Consider the following 23,966-nt stretch of genomic DNA (forward strand, 5'->3'; position numbering starts at 1 on the left):
GTTGTCTTTGTGGGGATGTCTACACTGCAGTTAGATCATAGGATTGGAAGAGATCTTAGGAGATCAAATCCATCCCCCTGCTCAAAGCAGGACCCATCCCAACTAAAGCATCCCAGCCAGGGTTCTGACAAGGCAGGATTTAAAAACCTCTAGGGATGGAGATTCCACTACCCTAGGTAACCCATTCCAGTGTTTCACCACCCTCTGACTAAAATAGATTTTCCTAATATCCATAGGTCGTCCGCACTGTAACTTGAGACCATTGCTCCACCATCTGTCACCACTGAGAACTGCCTCTCTCCATCCTCTGGAATGCCCCTTCAGATAGTTGAAGGCTGCTACCAAATCCACCCCTCATTCTTCTCTTCTGTCTAGTCCAGTGGAGGGCAACCAAAATGATTCTCATGCTTTCTGTAATGGGCGGAAGGGTGTGTGTGTGTGTGTGTGTGTGTGTGTGTGTGTGTGTGTGTGTTCTGAATTAGATGCAATACTCCAGATGTGGCCACTCCAGAGCGGAATAAAGGGGAACAATCACTTCCCTAGAACTGCTTGTACTAATGCACCCTTCCTTGGCTGCAAGGGCACATGGACTCATATTCATCTTCTCATCCACTATAATCCCCAGGTCATTTTCTGCAGAACTGCTGCTCAGCAAGTTGGTCCCCAGCCTGTAACAGTGCTTGAGATTCCTCTGTTCCAAGTGCAGGTCTTTGCACTTGTCTTTGTTGAACCTCATCAGATTTCTTTTGGCCCAACCTTCCAATTTGTCTAGAACACTCTGGATCCTATTGCTTCTCACCCTAGGTCAGTGTGATCTGTGAATTTGCGGAGGGTGCAATCTATCAATCCCCTCATCCAGGGTTATGGCTAGAGATGTTGAATAAACCAGTCTCAGAACCCAATCCTGATGTGCTTTGCTTGATAGTGACTGCCAACCAGACATCGAGCCATTGATCACTCCCCATTGAGCCCAACAATCTAGCCAGCTTGCTATCCACCTTGCAGTCCATTTATCCAATCTGTATCTCTAACTTACCATCACCCACAGTATTCTTTCCAAGTTAGAGAGATGGATTGGATTAAAATCAGGCATGATTTTCTCTTGATGAATCGCTGTTGATTATTCTTGGTCGCTTTCCTCTCCTCAAAGTGCTTCAAAATGGATTCCTTGAGGATCCTCTCCATGGCGTCGGTTTTTTTCCCCTCCTGAAGACTGAGGTGAAGCTGCTGGGTCTGTAGTTCCCTGCATTCTTGTTCCCTTTCTTTAAACATGCTCTTGGCTGGCCCATGCCATCTGACTTGTACTTGCAGGGCCTTGACTATGGGGCTGTTTTATTGTGGTGTAGATGTTGCAGTGTAGATATACCCCTTGTGGTACCTAGAGTACCATGTGTGGTTCTTGTGGCAGTTCTTCAGCAATAGGGAAGAATTAACTTCTAGCTGTTAGGCTTATCAAGATAATATACTAGCGTCTGAGTTGTAGGTTGATTTTGATTGGCATTAAGTTCTTCCTTTTGTGATCCATCAGTAATAGCGGCAATAAACTGGAATGAGCTTATGTATGTAATGCAACAAAGTAGTTTTCTAGAGAACTGTTTGTATTCTCTCTGAAATAGAAGGATTGTTTGTCAGTTGAACTCAGAGGATCTGCCACTCAGTTACTCATTCAGGAAGAGTTTACCTGGCAAATGGAAATAATGTTGACAGTAAAAATATACTCTTAAAGCTAGAATAAAGGCAAACTATTTTGGGGCTCAAAAGATTAGGAAGTGATCTAAGTTTCTAAATATGACTTGCATCTTCCCATTGTGCACAGCAGTTGAAGATGCTGACTGAGTAATCCTCACCGTGGCTGTCTTCTTGCCTCTTACTTTTATTTCTCAGGATGCTAGTGATGTTTGCATCCATGCATTGGCAACTTCTGCTGCTAAGGAACCTCTTAATTCTGGGACCAGTCTACCTTCCACCTGCGTTTTCAGCTAAATGAGCTGATTGAAACTGTGTTCAAAATCTGTCAGCAGATCATGAAAAATTACTTTCACTGAGGTAAATGTGCTGGCTTTAAATTCAGAAACATAAATCTAATCTTGATTGTGTGTTGTTCCATTGAGAATCAAGGTCATTGTGTGTATCTCTAAATTGTTTTCCTTCTGTGCATCTAGGATCATTTTTTCTTAAGATTGTTTCCAAATTTTACCTCCTTGGTGTCAATCCATATAATGACTATTATAAAAGTGCTTACTTACGAGGGATGTGAAAGGTTAACTAACTTAACTGTTAACCATCACCTGTTAAGGGTGATGGTTACTGGTTCTAGTTAAACAGTGGATGTTAAAGCAGTCCTGTCTGCAGCAGGCCTGGGCAAGCTGAAGGCAGGGGCCTCTAGGGCCCAAGTAGGCTGGAGTGTGGTTCACCCTCCCCCCCCCACACTTTAATTGGTCAAATGTAACATTTACCTGGATAACCAACTTAGAGGGACTTTACTTTCCTGGTGCTTACAGATATTAGTTGTAAGAAGGTGCCTCTTTTGAGGAGATAACTTGGTTCTGCAATCAGATCTTTAACCCAAGTTCTGGTAGTGAGATGTCAGTAACTTATTCTTTGCAGTTTTGGTATTTTTAACTGCTGTCTGAACCATTCTAATTGGGGACTCTGTGGTCTGGCATTGTCAGGGACCCTGTGGATGCTCCAGGGTTGGAGCATTTATGGGGGTGGAAGGAACTGGTGCAGCAGGATAATGGATATTTCTGGACCAAAGAGCTGTGCTGTGGCAGCTCCCACAGGTCACCGGACTGAGGCGGCCCAATCTAAAGAAGGGATTTCAGTGTTTAATTGTCTAGGATTTCTGGCTACTTCCCACTATAACAAGTACAATGGAAAGACAAAGTTGGCTCTTGAAAAATGTTATGGGTTGGACTGACTGCTCTTCTCAAAGTTAACTGTTGTTTGTCATGGGAGCAAAGATCAGGCAACATTTGAGCACTTCTGAGAATCATTCCATAATCTCATTGTGTATACTTCATGCTGGGAACTGGAGGAAACTCTTGTCAATAGCTGGTAATTAGTTTCTTTGAAGCCTCCTTTGGAAGCAAGAAAGCGGGCCAACTTAACTTTTGGTGATAAACTTGTTTTAAGAAAATTTGTGTGAAACAGTGCAATAGAAACTGCAAGGTTTTTTGGCTACTTCTATTTATTTAAAAAACCCATTTCAGGTGGTTCTGTAGGAGCTCATTACTTGATGTGATCATTTTAATCTTAATTTGTAATGAATTGATGGCATTGATAAATGACATCTTTATTGCTATTTCAGTCATACTATTTTATTGGGTGCTGTTACGCTTTTTATGATACATACAATTTTGGGCTCTTCATAATGCCAGTAGGAGTTGAAATGGCTTGTGGTGGTTGTCGCTATTTTGACAGTGGAAGTCACTTTATTTAAATCCTGGTTTGTAGACAGCACTGAAAATCAAAATTGGCTTGATTACTGATCTGTCCTTTGGACAAATCTTTTGTAAACTGGCAGCCATGTTTGGGGGCACTTTAAATATTAGGGTTAAACCTGAAAACTTAAATTTCAGCAATATTATTGCAGATAATATTTAAGGCCATTTAAATGCTCAGCACTCTTCAAATTAAGCCACTTATTTCAGTGCCAAATATGCTGTTAAGTCTAACTTCAGGCACCTGTTTTATGGCATCTCCCTTTCAAGAGCTGATGAGAATTATCTGTTGTGCTATTCTCTGGCAGTACAATAGGAAGAAGGTGATTGGTTATACAGCCACTCCCCGAGTTACGACCACCTCCACTTATGGCCATCTGCATTTACGACCAAAGTGGTTGTAAATGCCGATCTGCGCTTGCTATGTAACTCTGTGGGATCAGAGTTATGAACACTTCGAATTACGGGCCAAGTGTTGGTCAGTAACTTGTTCGTAACTCAGGGAGCAGCAGTATTAGGTACATTCTATCTTTCTAAACCAGTATTTCCCAAATGGCGTTCTGTGGAACCCCAGCTGGAAAGTTGAACTTGGGTTTAAGGAGGGGACTGTGTGGGAATATGATTGGGCTTGACAACATAATAGTATGGTGAAAAGATACCAGGACAAATATCAATATAGCACTCTTCTCAAAATACAAGAGACATCAGCTGTGGAGTTGAGACTCAGTTTTAAATATTGACTTAAGGAAATATTTATCTAATCAACATGTGGCTCTGCACTGCAATAAGATAATTTTAAGTTGCATTTAGGTAGACCAGACATAGCTAATTGAATTGTTGACAATCACCACAAATAGGCTTGTTTCCCCTAAGGTTGTCTGGGCATTAGAAAGTTCAGATACTTTGTCGTAAGCTGTTCCATAATTATACATTGTAGAGTTTTTCCTATTCATCTGAAGCATCTGGCTCTAGCAAATGTCAAAATGACTTGCAGATTAGGAGGCTAGTCTATCCAGACAATGTCCCAAGTATAGATGTAATTTTCTCCCCTTATTCAATCTTGAACAAGGCCTTTGAAGGAGAGAGCAGAAGCTACATCGACTATATATTTGAGAGAGTTTGTGCATCTGAGAGTCTGTTCAAGAATTCTTCCTAAACAGTAAAAGCTAGAACCATCAAATTTGGTATACTGCTTCCTCTTATCAAACTTAAAGGAAGATCAAAGTTTGGTTGTGTGAGGATAATGGGATGTGTGGAATGTAATTTTCTCAAAGGGAAGAGTGATGGCAGGGACAGTTATACTACATCATGACCACGGGGGGCGGGAAAGAGGTAGGAAGTACTGAGCCCTGGGGAGTAGCTGCTGGCTGGCCTGCACAGCCCCTGCACTCCACTCTTACGTTTGCTACAGGGAGCAACCATTGGCCAGGATGCATGGCCCCCACTGCCCAAGGAGAAGCCAGTGGCTGGGTCATGAAGTTCCTCCAAGTGGCTGCACCCACCTCCTCCCCAAAACCCCCTCCACCACCTCACAGCCCCCTGTCCTTACTCCTGCACCTGCCTTGAGCTTCAGTTCCCTGCTCTGATTCCTGTTCAGCCTTAGCCTCCTGCTCTGAAGGACTCAAGCAATGCTACATCATTACAAGACTTAGGCTATAATGAAACTGCAGCTCTCCTGTTCCATAAAGAACAAAAAAATTCTGATTTGAATGTCTTCAGTATAAATTGTGCATCTCTGCCCTGGTTGGGAACTGAAAATGCTGCAGCTCACGTTTAAGCCTTCTAAAATCATAGGGTTGGAAGAGACCTCAGGCGGTCAAGTCCAGACCCCTGCCCAAGGCAAGACCAACCCCAACTAAATCAACCCAGCCAGGGGTTTGTCAAGTTGACACATGGAATCCTTTAGGAATAGAGATTCCGTCACCTCCCTAGGTAACCCATTCCAGTGCTTCATCACCCTCCTAGTGAAATAGCTTTTCCTAATATCCAACCTATACCTCTCTCTAACTTGAAACCATTGTTCCTAATTCTACCATTTGTTACTACCGAGAACAGCCTCTTCTCCATCCTCTTTGGAACCTCTCTTCAGGAAGTTGAGGGCTGCTATCAAATCCCCCCTCACTCTTCTACAGACTAAATAAGCTCAAATCCCTCAGCCTCTCCTTGTAAGTGGTGTGCTCCAGCCCCCTAATCGCTTTGGTTGCCCTCCACTGGACCCTCTCCTATGTGTCCATCCTTTCTATAGTGGGGGGGGGGGGGGCTGGAACTGGATGCAATACTCCAGATCTGGCCTCACCAGTGCTGAAAAGGGGAATAACTTCTCTAGGCAGGCTGGCTGGCAGGCAAAGTTCTTAATGCAACATAGTGTTTTCATTCGCCACCTTGACTACAAGGGCACACTGACTCATCCACTGTAATCCCCAGGTCCTTTCCTGCCAAATTGCTACTTAGCCATTTGGTCTCCAGCCTGTAACAATGCTTGGGATTCTTCTGTCCCAAGTGCAGGACTCTACACTTGTCCTTGTTGAACCTCCATTAGATTTCTTGTGGCCCAATCCTCTAATCGGTCTAAGTCACTCTGGACCCTATCCCTGCCCTCTAGCATATCTACCTCTCCCACTAGTTTTGTGTCATCCGCAAACTTGCTGAGGGTGACATTCATCATTGACAAAGATGAAGAGAAACATCCCTAGAACAGATCCTTGGGGTACGGCTAGAAACGGACCACCAACCTGACATCGAGCTGTTGATCACTACCTGTTGGGCCTGACAATCTAGCCAGCTTTCTATCCACCTTTATCCAATCCATACTTAACTTACAGTCTCCCACAATATTCTTGCCAGTATCAAAAGCTTTGCTAAAGTCAAGGTGTATCACATCCACTGACTTTTTCTCATCCACAGAGCCAATTACCTCAAACTAGTCAGATTGGTGAGGCATGACTTGCGCTTGGTGAATCCATGTTCACCATTCCTGATCACTTCCCCTCTTCCAAGTGCTTCAAAATGGATTCCTTGAGGGTCCCTGCCATGATTTTTTTTTTCCCCTGTGGACTGGGGTGAAGCTGGTCAGTAGTTCCCTGGATTGCCCTTCTTCCCTTTTTTCCCAAGATGGGCACTACATGTGCCTTGATCATCTGGAATCTTGCCAGATCTGAGTTTTCAAAGATAGTGGCCAAAGGCCTCAACCTCAAGAAAAATATATTGACTTTGGGAAAGGTTCAGAAAAGGGCAACAATGGTTAGGGGTTTGGAATGGGTCTCATGTGAAGAGAGATTAAAGAGACTTGCAAGAACGAAGTCCTGTGGCACCTTATAGACTAACAGATATATTGGCGCATAAGCTTTCGTTGGCAAAGACCCACTTCGTCAGATAAAGACTTGGACTTTTTTGCTTAGAAAAGAGGAGACTAAAGTGGGATATGATAGAGGTCTATAAAATCATGACTGCTGTAGAAAGTGAACAAGGATAAGTTATGTATTGATTCCCACAATATAAGAACTAGGGGGTCACCAAAGGAAATTAATAGGCAACATGTTTTAAGCAAAGGCAGTTTTTCTTCACTCAGTGCACAGTGTCAAGCTTGGGAACTCCTTTCCCGAGGATGTGGTGAAGGCTAGGACTTTACCAGGGTTCAAAAGAGCTAGATATCCATTGATGGACCTAACCTCCATGAATCTCTTAGCCCAGGATGGATAAGAAAAGGAGTCCCTAATCTCTGTCTGGAAATGGATGATGAGAGGGATCACGTGATGTTTACCTGTTTCCTTCCTCTGGGGCATCTGGTATTGGCCACTGTTGGCAGATAGGATACTGAGTTAGATGGACCATTAGTCTGGCCCAGTATGGCCCATTCCTATGTTCTCCCCGAAAGAGATGGCACCCTTGGACAGTAGGGCTGGGGAATCTGGTGGTGATTGAGCAGGAGACTGGTTGTGACTGACTGGAGTACCACCTTCCCTGGGGGCAGCCGCCAGCAGGCTCCTGAGGGATGGAGCTGGCACCCTTGGAAGGTGGAAGGATAAGGGAGGACCCTGAAGTTAAGGAAGCTGAACCACTAGAAGAACCTTATCCACTGGGAGATACCATGGGCAGATATCGGAGAGGCAGCAAGTTGGGGGGGGAAGTGACTAGCTGACTATCCAATAAGCTTAGCAAATAGTCGACTAGTCACTTGTATCCCTAGAAGGTACCTTCCAAAATGGAAATTGTCACCCGAACAAGTCACCTGTCCTCTTTTATCAGTCCTTTTTAGGCAAGTGGGCATGAGGGTTTGTTTGTTTGAAGGTTTGCAGCAGAATTCCTCAGACGTGTCCTAGCAACTCTTAAGGCTCCTTGTCAAAGGACTACTGGTAGTCACACCTCAAATAAGTGGGCTATACCTGCTGCTGTCTCAGAAACAAACATTTAAAATATCAGTACGGAGCCAATATTCATTGCATCGCCTAAAAAAAATCATATAGGCATGTGACTAGTATAAGCACTCAAAGCATAAGCTTTCAATAGCCCCCTCACTTGGCCCACTTTGTACAGCATTTGGGGTAAACACAACAGTGGGTGCAACAATGATCTGCATGTACATGATAAAACCCACTAACGTCAGAGGCACACCCATGTTCAGGAGCCATTGTCTAGACCAGTGGTTCTCCTTCGAGTGTTCCCCGTGGGTGCTGGTGTGCCCTTGTGCTGGCAACTGGAGACTTTTCTAGCAGTTTCTGCTGTGCCATGCAGGTGCCATGGTGCCCTCTAGTGTCATTGGAATTGAGTGCGTGCACGGCACAGCTCCTCAGTTCCTTCTCTACTGTCCTTGGCAGCAGACAGTCGACTGTTCTCCTTACTTCAGTTAAATACCCCATTTTAATCCCTAGTTACCTCGTTATCCAAGGTTTTTAGCCCTATTCTTTCCCAGTCTGGTTAATTTTTTTTCCTTGTTGTGGCTTGCTGCTTTTCCCCAACCCCTCATGCCCAGCTCTCTGGGCTTCAAACGTTGCAAGTGATGTCAGGATGCCATGCCCCCTTCGGAGGTTCGCTCCAAATGTATTAAGTGCCTTGGAGAGGTGCAACAGACTCAGAAGTACCTGTACTGCTCCAAATTAACAGCAAAGGTGTGCCGAGACCAAGCCAATAGACTAAAGGCTCTCTTATACGAGAAGTCTCTACGTTCTTCAGAGGACTGTCCTACGACATCTAGACCACCTCAACTAAGGGTATGGAGAAAAGCCAACTGCCAACCCACTCTGGCTCCACAACCTCCGAAACCGGGGTCTCTCTGATTCCATCCCTATCCTCGACACTGTCAGTGGTATGGGTCAGCACCAAGGATACGCCAGGAACCTCCAGTGTGGCGCAGCTTAAGATGTTGGCACTGCACAGAAGAGCTCATTCAGAGCCAAACCAGAAGTCAGCAGCACCGACCGCTACCACACCTAAGCCGTCTTCGGCACTGACTTCTCTATTGAAAGAGCACACGGCACTGAGCCATGCCAAAATGGTACAGAGTCCAGTGCCGAAGAAGGCCCGTGCTGACAAACCACCTCCGACTGCTCCGGTGCCGAAACAAGCCTCAGCACTGTCAACACCTCCGCCGTCCACGCTGCCACCACCCTAGCTGCATCGCCCCGCACTGTCTCAGGTGCGAGTGGTACCGATCCCCAGTGCGGAGCCTCACCTCCTCGGCACTGCCATCCCCGGGTTCCTCTATCTGCTCTGTGAGGTCTCACCGCTCCTTGGTTGCTTCTCGCTTGGTTAGTGACATCTGCACTGAATTGAGGAGCAGGTTTTCATCGCAACACTCTAGTCTAGCACACAGACTTCCATCTTGGCAGCTGGCTCCAGTACAATATGCATACCCTCCCCCTCTGCATCCATGGTATGCACAACAGTATGGCTACCCACCTCTGCCATATACCACTCAATGGCAACCCTGAGAGCCACGTCCGAAGAGGAGTCACCACCGGCCCTCTTCCACTACTTCCAGGCCACCTTCTCCCTTGCCTCCTGCTACTGCATCTGCCACTGAACTGAATTCTCCAGCCCCCTCGGAGGTACACGACTCTTTCTCTGAAGGGGAGACCAGATCTCCTCTACACAATTCCTCCTCCTCCTCCCCAGATGAAGCGATCACTACCGACGCCCATCTTTGGGAGATGACACACACAAATTTCAAGACTTCTTTAAAAGAGTCGCAATAGCTCAGGAAAGAGACCTCCAGGAGGTGCAGGTCAAGCAATATAGTCTTTGTACACAACAGCCACCAACCGCCTCCAGAGTTGCTATACCTATGGATGAGGCTATTATGGACCCGGCCGACAATATCTGGCAAACTCCAGCCTCCATTGCTCCAACAAATAAGGCAGATCGTAAATATTTTATCGCTCCAAAGAATATGGACTTCCTTTTTACCCACCCACCTCCTAATTCCCTAGTGGTAGACTCGGTGTGACACACAAACAGCCTAACCTTAGAACGACCCCACAGGACAAGGACCACAAGGAAGTGGACATTATGGGACGAAAAGTTTACTCTTCAGCCACATTAGTTTGCAGCCCTGAGGAGTATACTGTCATGCTCGTGGACTAAGACCATGCTAATTATTCCAAGCTCCAAGACCTCCTCCAGCACCTTCCAGAGCACAAAAGGTCACCCTTGCTCAATATTATGCAGGAAGGCCACACCATCTCCCACACAGCCTTACAGTCTGCCATTGATGTGGCAGACACCGCAGCTTGTATTGCGGCCATGGCGATTTACTTCACAAGATTTCCTGGTTACAGACATCTGAGGTACCTAGGGATCTACAGCAGAAGGTTGAGGACTTGCCTTTTGACCGGACCAACCTTTTTGCAGCTAAAACAGATGAGGTGTTGCATTCTATGAAGGACTCCCATATGACTCAGAACCCTCAGAATGTACACTCCTCCGTTCAAGAGAACTAGGTGCCAGCCTTACCAATGCCCAAGAGTCGTTTATACAACAACCCAAATAATTTCCACCAGAAACAAAACTCAGTGCTGTAGACCAGTGGCAACAACAGCACATCACATCCCATCCACCATCAAGCAGGTTTGAAGGTCAGGTGGAGAGCCAGGAAGCCAATCCTCTGCCACTGACCAGCAATATCTTTCAGTTCCACCACCCCCTCTGGGCCTCTTTTCCACCAATGGTCCCTCATCACTTCAGACAAAAGGGTCTTGGATCTGATTCAATTTGGTTACACTATCCCTTCCTCCTACCCAGTCCCTCTTCAGGAACCCCTCTCTCAACCATCCTCCTACAAGAAATTTCACATCTTCAACTGGGCGCAGTAGAACACATACCACCACAATTCCAGGGCCGAGGCTTCTACTCAACCTGCTTCCTAACCCAGAAGAAGACGGGAGGGTGGCGACCCATCTTAGACCTCAGGCGCCTCAACAAATAGATCGCATACCACTGTTTCAAGATGGTGACCCTATAAATGAACATTCCCGCGCTTGATCAAGGCGATTGGTTTTCAGCTCTCAACCTCCAGGATGCCTACTTCCACATTACTGTTCATCCTGCTCACAGATGTTTCTTACAGTTGACGGTAGGCACCCAGCACTGTCAATACAGGGTGCTCCCATTTTTCCTCTCCACGGCCCCCAGGGTGTTTTCCAAAACCCTGGCAGTCATTATGGCCTCACTTTGACGCCAAGGCATCATAATATTCCCGTATCTGGAAGATTGCCTCATAAAAGGCACGTTGTTCGTTGTTCGAGACCAAGGCCATGACAGATACCACAATAGCCCTTCTACTCAGCCTCGGGTTTCACATAAATTACGCAAAATCCACCCTACTCCCAACGCAGAGACTAGAATTCATAAGCACCCTCATCGACAGTCACAACGAGGGCTACGCTTCCCGAGCACAGGTTCACAACCATATGCGACCTTATCAGGGCAGTACAATCGGTGCCGACTGTCACGGTCCACGACTGCCTCAACATCCTCGGGCACATGGCTTCCACGACCTACATCGTCAACTTGGCCAGACTTCATATGAGACCTCTCCAGTTCTGGCGCTCGACAGTTTACAAGCCTTCCAGAGGCCAACTTTCCAAGCCCGTCGCCATTCCACCACATATCACCAACTCCCTACTCTAGTGGACAATTCCTCAAAACATGTGTTTTTAAAAAAAAAAAAAAAAAAAAAAGGCATTCCTTTCCAATGTCCACCTTCCACTCACAGTTATAACAGATGCTTCACTCATGGGATGGGGGGCCCACTTAGGTCACATCACGGCCCAGGGCAAATGGTCATTTATGGAACAGACTTTCCATATCAACCTCCTTGAGTTACGGGCGGTCAGATATGCATGCCAACGTTTCCCAAAGTACATAGTTCACAAGTTCATTACCATCATGACGGACAATACCACCTGCATGTATTACATCAACTGTCAAGGGGGTGTTCGGAAGCTATCAAGCTCTGGAACTGGTGCCTGTTACATGGGGCCACCTCTTCGGCCACTTACCTTCCCGGAATACTGAATGTCACAGTGGACACACTAAGCTGTAAGTTTCTGGACCAGCATGAATGAGAACTCGACAGATGTGTCCTCACTCTGCTCTTCCTTCATTGGGGCCAACCAGATGTGGACCTCTTTGCCACAAAAAACAAAATGCCACCTTTACTGCTCCAGAGGAGCCCTAGGGAAACGTTCCCTCGGAGATGCCTTTTCCATCACATGGGATGCCCCTCTCCTGTACGTGTTTTTTCCCCCCCCCCCCTTCCTGCTCCTACAGTCCTCAACAAAATCAGGACGGACCCAGGTGTGGGTCATTCTAGTAGCATCTGCATGGCCCAGACAAACTTGGTTTCCTTACCTTCTCAGGATGGCGGTGATGGACGCGTACCCCTTTCCTCTTCACCATGACCTTCTGTCGCAGAACCATGGTCGGACTCTCCATCCAGATGTTACCAAGCTCCATCTCTATGCCTGACTCCTTCATGGCTTCACCTGTTCTGAGCAGGCAGCCTCGGCGTTCTGATTAACAGTAGAAGATATTCCACTAGAAGAACTTACCTGTATAAATGGACTCGAGTCTCTCACTGGTTTTCTCAAACACATGTGAGCCCCTCCAGAGCTCACTCCTTTACCTACTCTACTGGACTACTTACTATCCCTAAAACAGCCGGGCCTAGCACTTAGCAGTATCAAGGTCCACGCCGCTGCCATAGTTGCCTTTCACTATCCCATGGACGATGCTTCTTTTCTCGCTAACCCATTGACCAAACACTTCTTTAAGGGACTGCAAAATACCTTTCCTCCTGTCCATCCACCAGTCCCCATCTGGGACTTAAACCACGTTCTAAAGAGCCTGACACAACCACCATTTGAATCTATAACCACTTGCTCTTTGTCTCATTTGTCTATGAACGTATCCTTCCTCGTTGCTATTACTTCCCAGCAGGAGGATGAGTGAGCTTGTGGCCTTGACGGCTGACCCTCCATACACTATTTACAAAGGACCGACTGATACTCTGACCCCATCCTAAGTTCCTCCCTAAAGTACCCTCCCCCTTCCACGTGAATGTGCCCATACATTTACCTGCCTTCTTTCCAAAGCCTTACGTTGACCCAGTCCAGGCTGCATGGCACACTCTTGATGTCCTCCGAGCCCTGGCCTTCTACGTTGATCACACAAAACTGTGTCGAGCCTCACCTAGACTCTTCATCTCTTATGCTGAGAGATCTAGGGGACAAGCAGTCTCATCTCAGAATTTCAAAATGGATTACTTCCTGCATTCGAACTTGTTATACCCTGTATGACAAGCACTTACCTGGAACTGTCACAGCTCATTCCACCAGGGTGGTAGCTGCCACAACCGCCTTCCTTCGTAACTTTCCCCTGCAAGACAATTGCAACGTTGATACCTGGTCATCTGACCACTTTTTTGCACAACATTATCCTCTTTCCTCTTCCATTGCATCCTCCGTGGCAGTGGGACAGGCTGTCTTGTCCACAGTTACTACTACATGGCTCCAAACCTACCTCCGTGAGCCGACCACTGCTTTGTAGTCACCCAGAGTGGAGCACCCATGGGGACCACTTGAAGGAGGAGAAAGAGTTACTCACCTTGTGCAGTAACGGTGGTTCTTCAAGATGTGTCCCCATGGGTGCTCCACTACCCTCCCTCCTTCCCCTGCTTGGAGCCTTATACTCGAGCAGGTAGAGAAGGAACAGAGAGCTGCACCATGCCGTGCATGCGCTTAATTCCAACGACACTAGAGGGCACCATGGCGCTTGTGTGGCATGACAAACTGCTAGAAAAGTCTCCGGTTGCCGGCACAAAGACGCAGCAGCACCCAGAGTGGAGCACCCATGGGGACACATCTCTAACTACTGTTACTGCACAAGGTGAGTAACTCTTCTCAACTGTGGGCCCTATGGCTCCCCAGAGGCCATGCCCTACCTCTAGGGGGCCACATGGAAAAACCAGAACATTAGGTAAATCATGTACCTTTCTTTCCAACTAACAGCAGTTATGAGTGGGGCCACAGAGGTAAACAAGGCTCAGAAGGGGGCCATGAGCAAAAAAGGTTGAGAAATGCTGGTCTAGACCAATGTTTCCTCACTTTTTTTTTTCTAGCTGCAGAGTATCTACAGGGTCCTGAAAACTTGGCAGAGACTTTGGAATATCATGATTTAAAAAAATGCAATCAGTACCAAATAGACCAGTTTGGAATTCTCTCTCCCTTTTGTGTGTGTGTGTGTGTGTGTGTGTGTGTGTGTGTGTGTAATATATACACAATTTTTTTTTCAAGAAAACTACCAGAAAATTTGTATGACCCTGTTTTGTTACTGCTGTATTGTATTAATATTTCCTCATGGAGTCCTTGGACCCATCACATGGAGCCTCAGGGCTCCACAGAGCACATTTTTAGAAATGCTGTCTGGTTTGTTAGATGAGTAAGAACCAAAGAGTTTGCCTGCTGTGTAAATACTGCAGTGACTCATGTCCCTGCAGAAAACCTAGAAATATAAAAATCAGTTTTCTAAGGTCTGTTCACTTCCTCCTTAAATCACACTTTTTGAATTCAGCTGAAGCAGGCATGGTAAGGGTGGTTTCTTCTTAGAGTGCTTGTCCATGTGCATTCTGATCAGGTATGTGCATAGTAGTTGAAAGGTTTTTTTCTTTCCCTCCCCCAGAGGTGGGCAACTTTCGGGGGGGGGGGGGGGGCTGCTCCAAGATCTTGGAAAGTGGTCAAGGGCTGCAGTTCCCTGTGGGTCTAGGATGAAGGTTGGGCACAGAAGGGTGCATGGAGTAAGGAACTAGAATGCAGGAGCGGTCTGAGAGGAAGTTTGGGCAAAAGAGGAGGCTGTGACCTGGGCCAGGGATAGGTGTGTAGGATCAGGAAGGGGACATGGTTGCAGGAGAATTCTGGCTTTGAGGAGGGGCACTAGGAAGGGGTGCAAAGTCTGGGAGGGAGCTGTGACCTGGGAGAAGGGGGTGCAGACTGCAGAGGGGTGGGTGGTGACTTGGGGCAGGGAATTGGATGCATGGTCTGGGAGGGTGTTTGGGTACAAGAAAGGATTCTGGCCTGAGGCAGGGATGGGGTGTGGGTGGGTGTGTATGTGTGGGGACTGGGAGGAAGTTGTGACCAGGGGCAGGACAGTGCAGAGGGTTTGGATGGTGACTGGGGGGAAGGGAGCAGGCTCTGGCTGGGAGTCGCTTACCTACATCTGCAGCACCCCCAGGGCAGGCTGGGCTCCCTGCCTGCTGCAGCCCCAGATGAATTAAAACTGCAAGCTGCTTCCTCCACATCTCAGCTCACGTCCCCCAGGCCAATCTTAGCTCCTGTTGGATGGAAACAGCCAACCAATAGGAGCTGAGAGAGTGGCAGAGTTTAGTTGCTATTGGCTGGCTGTTTCTGGCCTCTAGGAGCTGAAGATTGTACTAGGAGCAGGGAGATTGCACGGAGCTTCCCCCTTCCTGCAGAGCGGAGCTACAGGGACTGCACTTTAAACCCTGGCAGCTGTGTGCATGAGGGTCCTGACAGGGTGGTCTGTGGGCCATATCCCATGGCTTGGCAGGCCGAATCTGGCCTCAGGGCTCAATTTTGCCCAGTTCTGCCCTAGCAGCTAGCTGTAGGGTCTGCCTGGGTGCCACCTGGAATGGTGCTGCAATGGCACCCAATAGAGGCTCCTGATTACTTGCCCTCTCCTCAGTTTACCACCAGTGACAGTAGCTAGAGCTTTCCCTTGCTCATCTTTTACTTTTGCAAGCAGATATGCACTTCACTCTGTTGTAGGTAGTTCTCCCTCTCAAAGCCGTTGCTGTGGCATGCCTTACTTGGCCTTCAAGGCTTGTCATTTGTGCACGAAGCATTTGCTGAAAAGTGACTCATTCCTACTGTTTGAACTGCTTGGGTGAGGGTCACCATAAAGACGGTTGCAAACTCTACAGAGCATTCAGATTGAGGAATGTAAGAGGGAGTAGTGACTCCATATTCTACTTATGAAGGCTGCATTACATTTTCCTTTCAGACTGGGATGTGTGGAGATTGCACCTAGGACCTTGTCCTGAGTCCTCTGACACTGGTAGCAAGACTGTGATGAGGAAGGCCGTCGGCAGGAACCAGCATTGACACAGCACCTCTTGGGGGTGGGCGCATACAGTCTCTTGGCACTGCTCCCAATCTCGTCATCCTCCCTGTGGCTCAAACTGGGATCAGTCTCCAGTCTTGAGACCAGCTGGTGTCAGCACCTCAGTTGGGCTGGGACACTGAGGCCTATAGGGAGATGCATCAAATCTGTGCTGGCACTATTTGTCAGTGCCATCGGCGCACCTACCTATGCCATCAATGCCAGACAAATCTCATGTGGCACAGTACTTGATGTGCCTCACTCTGCCATTTTTGCTGCCTAGAGAGGACTCCACCCAAGCCCCACTGGCACCATTGAGACCGCTGGTGCAGTCCAAAGGTAAGTCAGTGATGGTATCACAGAGGTCTCCCTCTTCACTTCAGAAAAGGGGCCACAGCCCATCTTCTACTTTGATTGGATTGGTGTTGAAGCATGGCTCTGCCTTGGCCATCTTACTCTGAATTGGAGTCTGACTCCCCTACAGGTGAAGGTGTACTAGAAGCAGGAGATTGTAGTCCCAGCATCGAAAGAGGCCTCATCCTCATCCCCAGTGGCATAGTTCCTTAGTTGCCTTTTTGGACCCCCTGGGCCTTCTACCAGCCTCAGGATAGGAGCCATGCTTTATGCTTCCACATCTGCTTGCAAATTTTCTGCTACCAGAGTCAGTAGAGCAGCGCTTGTAAACTGTGGCCCTGGCACAGAATAGGTCATGCATCCATACCACATTCACACTGGAGCAGGTTGCAGGCACTAAGGTCCCGAAAGATCAGATGACAGACACCAGCTCAGACAACGGCACCAGTGTCTGACACTCAAACAGCACTGACACTCAAACAGCACTGGCATTGGCCCTGATGCCAACAGCATCCTCCTGGTGCATTGAGGATTCACACACCAGCTATGCAATCTTACACCCTTGGCACTGACCCCATTCTCATTGCCAGTGGGCTACAGAGACCCAGTAGAGAGAACTGGAAACAGCCCCCTCCTTTAGTTACATCTTTCCTTCACCCAATGAAGCAGTAGTGGGCTTCTCCATGTGTTGGAGCCATGGACAAGGATCCTTAGGGTCTGCAACAGTTGTGTAGAGTGCTTTGCTATCCAAAGCAAGGAGTTGGCAGATGTCTACTTGATGGTCAACATCTCAGCCCCCTCAGGTCCTTCTAGGATCATTCTTGCTACTTAAACTGTCATATCGGTCTCTAAGGGCTTGTGGCAGACTCCAGCACCATTGCAGATTACAGCCAAATGCAACAAAAGATGGTTCTTTGTCCCTTCCAAAGGGTGTGAGTATCTTGCACCTGGACTCTTGTGATAGATGTGGCCAATCAGAGCACAACAAGGTTTCAGGAGCCTTCCCCTAAAACTAGGGAGGCAACTCACCTAGACTTATATGGCCAAAAGGTCTATTTGACGGGGGTTGCAACTGAGTATTGCAAATCAGCAAGTCTGGCTAGTAGATATGCCTACTATTAGGGATGTTAAATTGTGTTTAATCAACTAATGGATTAGTTGATTTTTTTTTTTGTCAACTAGCTGACAAGTGTGGGAGCTGCGGCAGAGTTAACTGGTGTGCAGCAAGGGCCACCCAGGGCAAACCAGGCCAGCTGATTGCCAGCTTGTGCCAGGTCCTGTCTTTTGCCCTCTTCTTCTCCCCTCCCCCCCCAACCCCGCCCTCCGGTGTGCAAGCCTTTCAAATGTATTCAGAGTCAGTAGGCTCTGAATACATTTCAAAAGCATAGGTGCAGTGTCTAGGACTGGTTGTGAGCTGGAAATCAGCTGATTCCTGGTTGGTACCCAGTCCCTGCTACTCCTGCCTCCCTCCCCCCTCCCCCATGGAGATGGTGCTGGGAGATGGCTTCCCCCAGCTCCTGCTCCCCTGACTGTCAGAGGCAGCTGGGGGTGGGGGTGGGGGAAGCAATTAGTCGAACTAGTTGACTATCTGATAACATCCCTAGTTGCTTATAGCCCTATAGCACTTGTCTGACCCTCATGAAATACACTGAGCTGCTTCTGTTTGACTCCAAAGATGAATTTTCACTTTTGTTGAAGGGCAACTTATTTCTGGGGCATCTGTGCAGGCTCACAAGTCTCCTTGTGAATGAAGAGAAATCTACTGTTCCCAGTTCAGAGGAATAGTTTAGTCCTGGATTTGACATAAGTCTGGGCATTTCTCCCATACTTGCGGTTCAAAATCTCCCAGTTTTTCCTCTACCACAGTGAGAAACTCTCTCGAACTACTTGGCCCCATGTCCATATGTGGTGTGACAAACCAGACTTACTTGGGCCACTGCAGTCATGACTGGTGCTGGTCTATTCCCTGACCTGGTGGTTAGAATAGAACCAGTCCTCTGCTAAGGAGTCCCCTTTGCAATGCCACAATTACTAATGTTTCTAGTTACAGATGTGTTGGACTTTAGGCAGGGCACCCATTTTGTCTCCAGCTACATTCTACAGTCAATGTGCTTCTACACATCTGTGTAGGAGGACTAAGAGCAGTTGACCTAGCTTATCAAGCTTTCCAGTTATACCAGGACATTGAATGTTGGTGATTGATAATGCAACTGGGGGGGAGGGTGGGGGGGTGGGTGTGTGTGTGTGTGTGACTTGATCCTGCCACAAGCCTAGTACATTCTGCACCCCCAGAAGAGACTTGTGGGTCACCTCAGCAAATCATTTCAGTGCCATGAATGGTCTCAGTACAGACATCTTCACCTTAATTTTTCAGCACTGGACCCACTTCCTCCATTGGACCTGCTTGCAACAACAACACAATGAGAAATGCCAGCTGTTCTGTTCCTTTCAAAATCAGTCCTTGGTCGACTAAAGATGTGTTCCTTCTGTCATGGACAGGAGGTTTCTTGTAGTCTTTCCTTCCCATTCCACTTGCTCAATGTCCTCCTCAAAATCAACAGGCATTGAGCCAACATGATTTTTAATTGCACTGGCTGGGGCTTGCAGCATTGGTACATCTCAGTACAGGTCCCGATAACACTACTTCTACCCAGATCTTCTCATGCATATCCACAGTGGTTTTTACTGTTCAAACCAGCTGTTGCCACATCTTTATGGTGTGGAACCTCTGTGACTTAACCCAGCAGAGCTCGCCTGCTCAGACCATGTCAGACAGGTCTGAGAGCCATATCTTACTGAGCGAAAGTGGTTTGTTTTTTTTAATCTGGTCATCTTAACAGAATGTTTCATGAACGCTATCAAGTGTCAAAGGGTAGAGAATATCTTATTGCCTCTTCTCAATCAATGGTATGTTCATCTTAAATACTGCATCCAGATGTGGTTGCTTCATCTCAAAGATATATTCACATTGGAAAGTTCAGAAAAGGGCAACAAATGATTAGGGGTATGGAACGTCTGCCACATGGAGAATGATTAATACAACTGACTCTTCTCATCTTAAAGAGGAGACTGGGGTGAGGGGAATGATAGAGGTATATAAAATCATGACTGGAGAAAGCAAACCAGGAAAAATGTACTTGTGTTTTCATAACATAAGAACTAAGGGTCACCAAACAAAATTAATAGGTAGCAGGTTTAATACAAACACAAGGAAGTATTTTTTTCACACAGCTCAGTCAATCTATGGAACTCCTTACCATAGGATGTTGAAGACCACAGGATGTTGAAGACCAGGGCTGTAACAGGATTCAAAAGAGCTAGATAGTCATATAGGATAGGATAATCTATGGGTAGGAATGGTACCCATAATCTGTTTGCCAGAAGCTGGAAATGGGTGATAGAGCAGGGATCATTCCTTCTGGGGCACCTGGCATTGCCTACTGTCAGAAAACAGGATACTGGGCTAGATGGGCCTCTGGTCTGACCCCGTATGGCTGTTCTTATGTTGGTATGCCACGTTGAACAAACGGGCATGCATGTGTGTAACACAAATATATACATAGATTCTTACATTAGTGATGGGAATTCAACTAAATTGTATTCACTCACTCTTTACAGTTTTAGCTAAACAGAACTACCTTAAATGTACTAGATGCACTTGAAAAAAGTTGATAAATGCACTTGCATTTTAAGAAGCTTTATGAAATAGAAAAGAAATCAAAGTGAATTGAATGGATTCCTTCTGGTCATTTTGTCCTTCAAGACTTTAGAACCAATAGATATCAACCGGTCAGACCTAATTCTTATTCCTAGGTAAGAGAAAAATCTTTCCTGCATTTCAGCTTTCTGTTTTCACTGCTTTGAATGAAGTAGTGATTGAACTAGTGGAATAAACTGAAATAAACCATGGCTGATTTGAGTAACTTAAGGGAAAATTACACTGTCCATTTTACTTGTTTGCTTTGTACATCTAATATTTTATAGTCGGTCGTCGTCTCTCCCTCCCTTCCCTCCTCCCCCCCCCCCCCCCCCCCCCGGATACCATGTGGGTCTCTTAAAGCAATGAGGGAGTGAAGATATTCTAGAGATGATAGAAAACCAGAGAACTTTTCCAAGGGGAATATGGAGCCTGGATAAAACTTGAAAGAAATATTAATCAGAAACGATCACTTTAAAGTCTCTACAGCTTCAAAATGGGAGTAAATTAGAAATTTTGTTATGGAAGACAGGAGGCAATCGTTAGTTCATAAAATGTAGCTGAAGCCACTTCTCTAGCCAGAATTTAAGTGTTTACAAAACCACCAACTTTAATTTTTTTTAAAAGGCTGATCTTGACTTGTACTTCCACAAAACCTGGAGCTGTGTGTTACAAGCTTGGTGATAGTGAAATTGTAAAACATGGCAGATCAAGATCTGTCTTTGGGAAATTTGTTTTGCCAATTCAGTTCTCTGCTAGCATAAAAGATTATCCAATGACAGAGCAACATGACCATTCTCAGAGTAGTTATTAATGGTTTTGAGACCAGTTCAATATCTTAATGATTTAGAAGATGGCACAGTACAGTTTAGTTTGCAGATGATACCAAGTTGGGAGGGGTTGCAAGTGCTTTGGAGGATAGAATCAAAATGATCTAGACAAACTAGAGAAGAGTCTGAGGTAAACAGGATGAAGTTGAATAAGGACAAAAGCAAAGTGGCTCCACTTAGGAAGGAACAATCAGTTTCATACATACAGAATGGGGAGTGATTGTCTAGGAAAGAGTACTGCTGAAAGGGATTTAGGAGTCTTAGTGGAGCAGAGCCTAAATGTCAACAGTGTGACACTGTTGCAAAAAAGCAAACATTCTGGGAGGCATTAATGGGAGTGTTGTGAGCAAGACAGTCATTCTTCCACTTTACTCTTCTCTGATTAGTTCTCAATTGGAGTATTTTGTGTCTGGTTCTGGGCATATTTCAAGGAAGATGTGGAGAAATTGGAGATGGTCCAGAGAAGAGTACCAAACGTGATTAAAGGTCTAGAAAATATGACTCATGAGGGAAAGAATTGGGCTTGTTTAGAAGACACGGGACAAGATAGCAATTTGAGGTTTCTGAAAGGGTGCTACAAGGAGGAGGGAAAAATCACTGGAGATATATAAAAGCAGGTTAGGCAGACACCTGTCAGGGATGATCTGGATAGTGCTTGGTCCTTCTGTGAGGGCAGAGGATTAGACTGATGACCTCTTGAGGTTTCATCCAGTTCTGATTCAATGAGAACCATATGTAATACCAAACAGTGTATTAAGCAAACTAGTTGACCACTTGAAGTATGTAACTTCCTGTTGTCAGTCAGTCAGACTCTTTAAATTTGAGAAGTGGTCTTAGGTGGTGATATTCTAAAGTTTCCTATTTCTGTGACTCAAATGTGTAAGCTTACTGGGTTTGGGTTTTTTGAACTTCAGTGCAGCAGAGCACAATCTATTGTAAATCAAGATAAGACACTTTATCTCTCAACACCACTTCATCCAGTTTGCCTGGACAAGCATCCGTGCTTAAAACATCTGAGAATTACCTTAAGGTTTTCTTGTGTATGTTACTACTCTTAACTTGCCGTTGTCTGCAAATGGGTCAGTCTGCAAATGGGTTATGGATTTATAGCATGGTACATCATGTAGTATCCTCTTTGGATTGAGGAGACTAGAGAAAATGTCAGTGTCTCAAAAGGTGGTTTCAAAGATTTAATGAACCTGTAACAGAAATGGAGGTATAATTTAGAACACTAAATACTTACTACCGGTACAACTCTCACTAAGCTTTAATTTTTCAAGCAAACTGTTTTAAGTTTGTCTTTCAGTTATAAATCACAATTTCTCAGTCATGGGTCACTTAAATGAATAACCTTCTGTCAAATATTGTGCATAAAACAGCCTTCCAAAAGCTGGCCACCTTAACTCAACTACAGCCATAAACTGTTGAGTTAATGTATATATGATATTAACAAAAATGAATAGAATAGCACAGCTTGAGTTGTGGTAGAAAGCAGCAGTCTCCTCCTTTTGGTATAAATGCTGAAATTGTGACTGTATTTAATATCGGGCCCTGTTTTATTACATTGTAAATGGCCCATTACCTATGTGAGTGGCTCCCTTGCATTGCTAATCTCAAATCCCAGCTGGGCTTTGCGATTGTGCCTATTTTACAAAAATTCAGTTGGAATGCTTGGACACAAGAATACTCTTTATTCAAACATTACCTCTAACATTTGTGTATATTGGTTCAATTATTCCAATTAAAAAATGCTGACTGTTTCTCTGCTGCTGCTTTATGTATACTGCCTGTTTTCAATAGGGTTTTTGTAAGTAAATCAATGTTGAACTTCCATGTGTCTTCTGTACACCATTTTAACTTGTTTTCTTTAATGTGAAGTTCCAGGGTTAAGAATAGACTGGATTCTAGTGGAGCACAGTGTTGTCTTGTGTTGTGACTTTTTTTCGAGTGTGAAGAGTGGAAAATGGAGCACTTTTTTTGGTAAAAATAGTACATGACCAGCTTGTTTCCTAATTGAAATGAGATTCATTTGTTTCCCTCCTTCTGTTCCTTGTTACAGGATATAAACATTCATGTTGTAGTATGGTTCTTTTTAGACATGGTGTAGTTCTAAGGTAGCTTCCATGCTAGGTGCATAGATAACTAGCTTGTACTGTAAATTAGGCTGGTTTTTTAATGCATATAAATCACATAAGAAAAATGTTTTAACCAAGTTTGAAAAGATTAGATTGGAATTGCCTCAAATTCAATTAAACCGCACTGCATGGACGTGTTGGGAATATAAATACAATTACTGTAAATTTGTACAAACTGATTTGTTGCATTATCTTGCTAATCTAACATATGGTACTTTTTGTGTCCATATTGCAGACGGCAACTCCAAACTAACATGGCAGTCAGACTGTGTGATGTGGCTTCTCTGCTTAGAAGTGGTTCGTGGGCAGCAGAGCCTTGGACTGGGGTCTGTGGGATTTTTCTTAAATTCTGTAGGCTACTTTTTAACATGTTTAAATAGTGCTGAGGCCATACCAAACATTTTGAATCTCTACTATTTGCTTTCATGTTTCAATATAGGCTGTTGGCTGTATCTCTATTTTTGTCAGGACCCAGAACAATATATTATAACTATTTTTTTTAATATGGTGGTCTGGAGACCTTTTAAACTGCACTGGTTTGTTTTGTAATTACAACTAGATTTTAGTGCTGATTCAAAATATCTAGCGGAAAACTGAAGAGTAGAATGGTAAGAACTGTTTTGTATGGTCTGAATACTAAATTACAGTAATCTTTAAAACATGTATACTGTATCTTTTGGTTACTAAGGTTTTTGTTTAAAGTCCTACTCTGAAAGTTGTTTAAAATTGTAAATTACCTTTCAACTACTGCTTTTCTGGCTTTAAAAAAAATACTTACTCAGTAACTACTGAAATACTTGCTTGATATTCTGTCAATGGAATGTGCATTATTTGTAAAATATATCGTATTAGTATCACTTGATTTCAGAGCAGATGGTTCTATAACTGAGCAATA

General features: G+C 45.4%; 1 protein-coding gene across 10 annotated transcripts in view; it reads left to right on the top strand.

Annotated features, from left to right (window-relative positions):
* Positions 1-23,966, top strand: part of ELAVL2 (ELAV like RNA binding protein 2) — a 200,135-nt gene that overhangs the window by 61,027 nt on the left and 115,142 nt on the right. For 7 of the 10 annotated variants that reach the window (XM_075931470.1, XM_075931469.1, XM_075931471.1 and 4 more), the window contains exon 2: positions 23,307-23,397. The exons of the other annotated variants lie outside the window; for them this stretch is intronic. In XM_075931470.1, the coding sequence (XP_075787585.1) occupies positions 23,326-23,397 (72 nt within the window). In that variant the 5' untranslated portion in view covers positions 23,307-23,325. The remainder of the gene's footprint in view (positions 1-23,306; positions 23,398-23,966) is intronic. 10 annotated transcript variants of the gene reach the window in all.

Source organism: Pelodiscus sinensis, chromosome 6 (genome assembly GCF_049634645.1).
Source record: "Pelodiscus sinensis isolate JC-2024 chromosome 6, ASM4963464v1, whole genome shotgun sequence".
Classification (NCBI taxonomy): Eukaryota; Metazoa; Chordata; order Testudines; family Trionychidae; genus Pelodiscus; species Pelodiscus sinensis.